The sequence below is a fragment of the Populus nigra genome, chromosome 14, assembly GCF_951802175.1.
Source record: "Populus nigra chromosome 14, ddPopNigr1.1, whole genome shotgun sequence".
Classification (NCBI taxonomy): domain Eukaryota; kingdom Viridiplantae; phylum Streptophyta; class Magnoliopsida; order Malpighiales; family Salicaceae; genus Populus; species Populus nigra.
Genome location: NC_084865.1, coordinates 11,232,657 through 11,240,573, shown reverse-complemented (window position 1 = coordinate 11,240,573; position 7,917 = coordinate 11,232,657). Strand labels below are relative to the sequence as shown.

The window sequence follows — 7,917 nt, the reverse complement described above, 5'->3', positions numbered from 1 at the left end:
TTTTTTGGGAGAAACTAATTCATCTCACCTTGCACAAGGGACATGGACATGGGTGGAAGAGAAAGAAAATAGATCCGCGTAAAGAAAGCACTCTGCCAAGATCTAATCCAACCAACCAAATTATTGTCCCCATTCACATTATATTAAAAATAAAATTCATATACGGACTCATGTTTGAGTTCTCATCTTGACCAATCTGCATTTATTACAGAGGCACCTCCCCAACATAATTTAGCCACCTCGATCAACATCCATGTCCGATAGTAGCCTCTGTTTACACATACCATATGCTTGGTTCTTTGCATTCTCGATCGATTCATATATATGCTTACAAAATTAATTTAGAAATGCATAAATGACTTCAGAACTTGTTCTTAGTCGCACATTAAATTTTGAATCTATTCTGTATCGAAGAACCAATGTGCAAGGTAGTATGCGTAGGTAGAGGTAAAAAAAACAAAAGTGTACTTGGTCTTGGATCTTTATCCTGTCGCAAAGAACATGAGAATTTATCCTATGAAAAGAGGTAGATGGGTATGAGAAATGATATAGATTGAATTATAGAGAGTGTCAGGGAGGGGGATGCATTGCACTTGCAAATTGATTCATGAAAAAGGGGTCTACCCATCACTGCAAATCAAAGCCAATGTGGGACGGATGTTGGGGAATTAGATTTTATTTGTTTTTATGTTTTAAAAGTATTTTTTTAATATGTTTTTTTTTTTTTCATTTCAAATTAATTTTTTCTAGTGTTTTCAAATTGTTTTGACTTGTTGATGTAGAAAATAATTTTTAAAAATTAAATAAAAAATTATTTTAATATATTTTTAAGTAAAAAACACTTTAAAATATAAATAGTATTATAATTTTAAATCCTCCTTGAATTTATCACACATGGGGCCTATCTGGTAGATGTTGTTTGAACATTCTCCTCTTGATTTTTTTATTGGTTTTCTTAGTACCCCTTTGGTTTCACTTGGATGGCTAGATGAGAGGAATGGCTTTTAGTGAGACATGAACACTACTATTATTCGACCCATTCTCTTTCAATGAATGCTTAAAAAAAAAAAAAAAAAACTCTCTCTCTCTCTCTTTTAGTATTTTAATCTTTGCTTTTCTTCCTTTGTTAGGAAAAAGGGGTTATAATCACGCTCGTGTTCATATCTTTTTCTCAGAAGGGTTTCATTTTTAAGAGCAAAAATCATTTGCCAACCTCGCATGCCATAACATCCATGGAATATATTGGAAAAAAACTCAAATTTAATATTTAAATTTTTAATTAATTTATATTTGAATACCTCAACTCTAAATATTCTATCTATTTCAGAATCTGAACTCTTGTTTTATTGTTTTCTAGGGCAGTACTCTTCGTAATAGACATTAGAAAAGTGATGGCATGGTCATTATTTCAATATCCCATGTCGCAAAAGAGTGAGACTGGATTAGGAAAAATGAGAAAATGAATTAAATAAAATAAATTAATATTGTTAATAAAATAAATCGTGTTAAAATATTATTAATTGATAATAGAGATAAGAGATTCTCTATCTCTCTCATCACAATTACAAAAATGGTGTTTAATTCGTGGTGCTGGTGATCCTCGATTTACCGAGACCATGATGGTCGCAAGTGATTAGTGTGATAGAATGAATTTAATTTCAAACTTGGTTAATTTCATCTCTTTTTTTTCATGAATGACATTTTGAATTTTGTTTCTAAAATATGTCTCTTATCTCTAAAGTCATTTAATATTTTATCAATCATTTTATTTTTAACTTATCTTTTATTTTATTATTCTTTTTTTATAATATTGATTATTTTTTAAAATTCATTTTCATAATATTTCAATCTGAAACTATTTTTAATAATGTCATCGTTTTTTAATCTCTATCGCAAAAAGGAACCGCATTAAAATAAAAATTTGATAAAAGGTTTGGTACTAAATACACATCTAATTTCCCAATTAGGACTACACTAGTAGGTGTGGTCAATGTTATATAGCCGGCTAGGTTAAATTTTCTTAACATATAAAAAGATATTTAAAAGATGCCAATTTGAATTAATATGAGTTAACTTAAATAACATGCGATCTGAGATATAAGATTGAGATAATAAAAAAAATACTAAATTTCTTTTTTTTACAAAATTCAAGACCCAATAACCTCATATCAAATGATGGATATGAAAAAAAAAATTCAATTATAAAAAAGTTGCATAAAAAACTCAAGTCAACATGTATTAACTTAACCAATCTACAACCCGCGGTATGAAATCGGGATTAAAAAAATTATATTAAAAAAAAGAACCTAGCAAAAAAGACCGAAGCTAAATAATAATAATAATAAAGCTATAAAAAACCCAAGTTAACTTGAATAACTCACACTTAGGATGACCCCACAAAAAGAAAACCTGAAAAATCACAATTTTCAAGGGTCAATAATTTAATGTGAAATGATGAAATTGAGAAAAAAAATCAATTTCATAAAAAAAACATCAAGAGAAAAACCTAAGTTAACATGAGTTAACTCGAATAACCTGTTTGCCAGGATATAAGATTGAGATCAATTCACAAAAAAAATTGAAGTGGAACAAATAATGAAACTCAAGGTCTAATAACTTAAATATTGAATGATGAAATTGAAAATAAAAATTAATAAAGGACCTATAAAAAAGATTGAAGTTAAACCACGTTAATATTTAGAAGTAGTAACTTGGGTCATGACATTAGGATTACCCTGTTGAAAGTCAAACATGAAAAAATTATGAAGTAAAATTCTCACTTTTTTTTAAATAGTAATCAAAACAGTAAGGATTATATCTGATATAAAAATCAAAAGAAAAAAATAAATAGGGATTAAATTGAAAAAAAATGAATTAAGAAAAGAATAAAAAAAGATAATCAAAAGGATGTGGACTAAAATTTGATTAAAAAATTAAAAGAAATAATATATTGAGGGACAAAATTAAAAAACAAAATAAATCAAGAAAATGGATAAGAAAATAGCAATCAAAAGAAAGTGGATCAAAATTGGATAAAAAATTTAAAAGAAATAAAATAATGATTGATGAAATTGAAAAGAAAATCAAGAAAATGGTAAAACACTAAAAAAAAAAAATTAAAAGAATAAAGACCTAATTAGATAAAAAAAACTAAATAAAATAAAATACCTAAGGTTGAAATTGAAAAACAAATTAAACTTAAAAACCATTAAAAGAAAAATAAATATTAATCAAAAGAATAAAAACTAAAATTAATAAAAATAAAAATTAAAGGAAATAATCAATTTTTAAAAAGACAAAAAAAAATCACTAGAGCCCAACCGCAATTCTATTACAAAAACATGCTCACAAATATGAAAGGGATGATGTGATTTTTGTCATGCTCTACACATAGTTATGGATGACTAATTTTTGTCATCGGACATCCTCGTATGGGCAGCTCAAAAGGTGCTGGAGCACTATGTTTTATCGCGTTCAACTTGTATTTAGTAATATTTAATTTTTTAAAACTTTCAAGCAACCCTTAGGTCAATCTAAAAATAACAAAAACAAAACCATAAGGAAAAGCAAAAACACTCTTGGAGTCATATTTATATATATTTATTTTAAGGGCAATTTCATCATTTTATTATTTTTAAAAAAATAAAAAGATGAAAAGTCTTTCTGTGCAGGTTTAGTGGGTTTTTACTTTTAAGAGTAATATAATGTTATTGTGAAAATACCATTGAATAAAACCTCTATATCAAATATATATATTGTTTTATTTTTAAGAGCAACGTAATTATTTTATTGTGTTATATATATATAAACATCTAATTTATTCTTAATCAATCTTATAATGTCTAATAAATCTATTGAAAAAGATGACTTTACCCCATTTACAAGCGGTGTCAAATTTTTTAAATGTAAAATTATTATTAATTTACTATTTAAACAGTAAAATGTGTCTCGGATAATCGTGTTTTACAAGTGCCTTTTAAGTTTTTCTTTAAAAAAAATTAGTGCTGCGTCTATAATATATGCACGCACGGTCATTAGCTGGAAAAAAGACGTCCATAACAAAGGAATGAAAATGGGAAAACATTTTTTCGCTTCAGTTTCTTAATAAGGTTACACTGTGAGGAAGGAATATCTCTATTTGTATATTAAAATCAGTAAAATCTTGCACTGGATTTCAGCACTAATATTTCCTAGTCCATTTTTTTTCCTCGATAAGCCTTGGATCATGTGATTCTGATTCTCTTGCAGCCTTATTCAAGAGAGGAGGAAGATTTCACAAAAAAAAATTTTAATTAACGAGCCAGGCATAGATTGAAGTAGAATCCAATACAACACACATCAAGATAACATCAAAATCATGATTAGTTACAAAGACCCAAAAACAGTGCTAATGATTAATCCTATCTCTCATCTTAGCATCTGCATTGTGCCCACCATATTAGCAGCAGGCCGCTGGCAATTCTTTACCAAAGAAGAATAACCCACATTAGGCATTGTCACCGCTGTGAAGCCAAAACCACCCGTTGGGGGTAATACCACCAGCTTGTTCTAAAGATTGCACTTGCTTCTTCAAGAACTTGACATAATGTATAGCCTCATCTAACATAGAAGCCGTGTCCATTTTGGTGCCTCCTGGAACTAATCTCTGGAGAATCCTCATCCTCTCACTTATTCTTTCCCTTCTATGCCTCGCAGCTACACTTTGTGGATCCTTAGATATCTTGACATTCCTTCTTTTGGGAGGCTTTACCGATTCCGGGTCTATATGTATTGGTTGCATTGCTGCTATACAAAAGGTCATATCTCTAATTGCTGCAGTGGGGTTTTTCTTCTCCATTGAAGACAAGGAGTTTGCATTGGAGAATGGAGTACTATATTTGAATTTGTTGGCCATCATATTGTGCTGAAGAGGTGGTGTCATTGGTTCTTGGATTGGAGTGCCCATAAATGGCATGGAGCAAGGAGGTGGATTTATGAATGGTGGTGAAGATGCGTGTGGGTTATCATGATATATAGGTGGTGAAGCTACAATACTAGTAGGATTTCCGTTGGAGAATTGGATTTCTTGTAGTATTGTTGAAGTGTTAGTAGTGTTGTGGAAAGGCTCACTGCAAAAATCAGGAAGCTTTTCCATCTGCATCATCATTGTCATCATGTCCATATTTTCCTCTCCTGATGATGATTTCATCATGTCCACATCCATTGATTATAACACTCTTGAAAATCGACCCTCAAGGTATCAGGAAAGAGAACAGATCTAAAGTGTGTTGAGTGTATGTGAAGAGCTAGGGAGGGAATGTGTTGATGATTGGGATATATTCACAAGCTGAATAACTGAGCAACAGAGGTATGGAGGAGCTGGGAGAAGAGAGGCTTTAGAGAGAGATATTAAGGGCTTCGTTGCTTGAAAAATATTGTAGAGGAAAAGGAGAAAGAAAAAGACGATAAAAAAAAGTGTTTAAATTATCTCAGAAACCTATCACCATTTTCAGTAGGGTTACCGGAAGTGGACGGAAGGCTTTATATAGCCACTTGTTTGCTATATTTTATTCATGCAAAGTCGATTGAGAGAAGAGTCTCAGCTCATTTAAGATTGAATTTATGATTTTGATAGTGACCGCCCATTATGTAGGGCTAACCAGAAGATAATATACTCACAGCCATCTGATCCTTACTAGTGAGAAAAATCTCTACTACAACTATAAAAGATCAATGGTAAAAGACCTTTCATGGATTTAGGCCCACAAAGTAGAGGGATAGGATTAAAGGGATCTGGTGCATGAACCACTTAATTTGAAACTTTCTTCTATGGCCCTGTTAAGTGCTTTTGATCTTTGAGGGCAACTGTGCAAGTGCATTGCTTTGCCTTGAAATTTTACATTTTTACTTAAAAAATGACACAAGAAACCCCACCATTCACATGCAATTTGTCAGAAGAGCAACCAACCAGAACACCCCCTTTGACAAGGGATGAATGACCCCCAGCAGCCGCTGAAGAATTCCGGTGTGTCCAGTGGCTGTAGCAGATACAGACTCAAATTACTGAAGTGGGTTGGGGATCATCAGGGACCTACTATACTACAGATACTGATGCTGGGTCTCACACTGCTTCCTCTGTGGCACACTTTTCAATGTAGATTAAGAGCTGAATGCTGATGCTGTAATTTCTAGTGCAAGTACACAAACTGATCATTTTCTGTACTGTAATTTCTAGCTGCTATATCGTAATTGCCTTTACTATAGTGGAAAGTAGCTTTCAGTTTTCATGGAAGCGCAAATTTGGCAAGGATTTTATCAGAGGCTGTGGAATTTGATTTGGTGCAGATAATAGAAATATAGTGGTCCTTTACTTTGATCTTGAAAATGAATAGGATGGTCACTGTTAAAGACGTTTTCAATACACTAGCTAGCCTCGTTTATATTCTTTCAGTAAGATAGGCTCCATGATCGACAGAAGATGTTTTCAATCCTTCATCACTGAGCCCTACTGTTTTTGGCAATAGAGTCATTAACTAGTCAGAGGCGGGCTCCTGAGATGGGTGTTCCCCTATCGGTTTCTTTTTTCTAATTTATAATTAATTTATTAATATTATATTTGTCAAAATCAAAGTTATTGCAAAATATTGAGTAAAATCTTTATATATTTTTCATAATTCTTTCCATTATATTATTTAGTAATGCTCTCATAATGCTTAGAGTAGTGCCTGATTCTTGATGCCGTTGTTTCGAATCATGAGATAAACAAATTAATTTAAGTTAACTTAAGTTAATTTAAAATAATATCATTTAAAGATTCTATTCTTTAAAAAAAGTTAAACAACCTTATTTGAAGAAAAAAAATAAAAATCATATTAGATTTTGACAAGATTGCGGGTTTACTTATTAAATCGATCAAATTATATTGAGTCAATTCTCTTCTAATTTAATTTAAAATTTAGCTCAAATCAGAGGTCTAGTCAATAAATCATGAATTACCGAGCTAGACCGGGTTTAATAACACTAATTTTGATAATCCATTTATTTATAAATAAACAAATCTTTTACCATATTAATATTTTATACTTCAATAATACAAATAAAGTTCATATATTCAATTTTATTTATATTATTCTTATTGTATTTAAGCAAAACAAAATAACAAATGTAACATCCATGAATGAGGTTTCTTGACCCAAATTTTAAAAACTGTATTCTAAAATATTAATAATCTAAATTATTTTCTTATTAGCTAAAAAAAAACTTTTATATTATACTTATTCTATTAAAACATGCTTATTTATTTATTGATACTAGTTAAAATGAATTAAGGAAAAAAAACAAACTATTATGGTAGAAAAATCAATTTTTTTTTTAAAAAAAATATTACAGAGTTGTATTATATAATTTCATCCATTTGTTAGTAAAGGGCTGAATGAAAAAATAATAAGAGAGTAAATGGCACATAATTTAACTATTATATTATCATAAAATTTTAAATAATTTAAGGGTTTCGATAAGGATTGATCTAGCATGGATACAATTTTCTTGTCTTATTTTTCTAGTATTACTTCTCAACAAATTATACCACATATAACTCTTAATTCAAGCTTATAATACAAACGTTTAATTAATTTAAATAAAAGCAATAAAAAATATCTTGTAAGGAATCTTAATCTAAAGTTTTCTATAAAAATATTTTTTTTCTCTCGAAGCTTCATTAATGTTTTATTTATTTTTATTTTCTCACATTATGTTATAAAGGACTCAACTCACTTTATAACTTTTATATATGAAATAATTGTTTTTTAATTTTCTCTCTCCTCAAAGCTTCATTAATGTCCTTGCACATGTACCTTGTTCTTATGCCAAAATAATTACTTGCACCACAAGAAGCTTCACGTTTATGCAGATCGATGGTCCCATTTTTCAGTTTTTGTT

The 7,917-nt window shown here is 29.9% G+C and overlaps 1 protein-coding gene across 1 annotated transcript; it reads right to left on the bottom strand.

The window, feature by feature from the left end:
- Positions 1-4,311: 4,311 nt before the first annotated feature.
- Positions 4,312-5,575, bottom strand: LOC133672369 (transcription factor HEC2-like). Its single transcript, XM_062092766.1, has one exon. It carries the CDS (start codon positions 5,201-5,203, stop codon positions 4,487-4,489), a length of 717 nt encoding a protein of 238 aa, XP_061948750.1. The 5' UTR covers positions 5,204-5,575; the 3' UTR covers positions 4,312-4,486.
- Between the last annotated feature and the right edge of the window lie 2,342 nt (positions 5,576-7,917).

Bases quoted from the DNA above. Each gene is read 5' to 3' on its own strand.
- LOC133672369 (XM_062092766.1), bottom strand. From the start codon at position 5,203: ATGGATGTGGACATGATGAAATCATCATCAGGAGAGGAAAATATGGAC.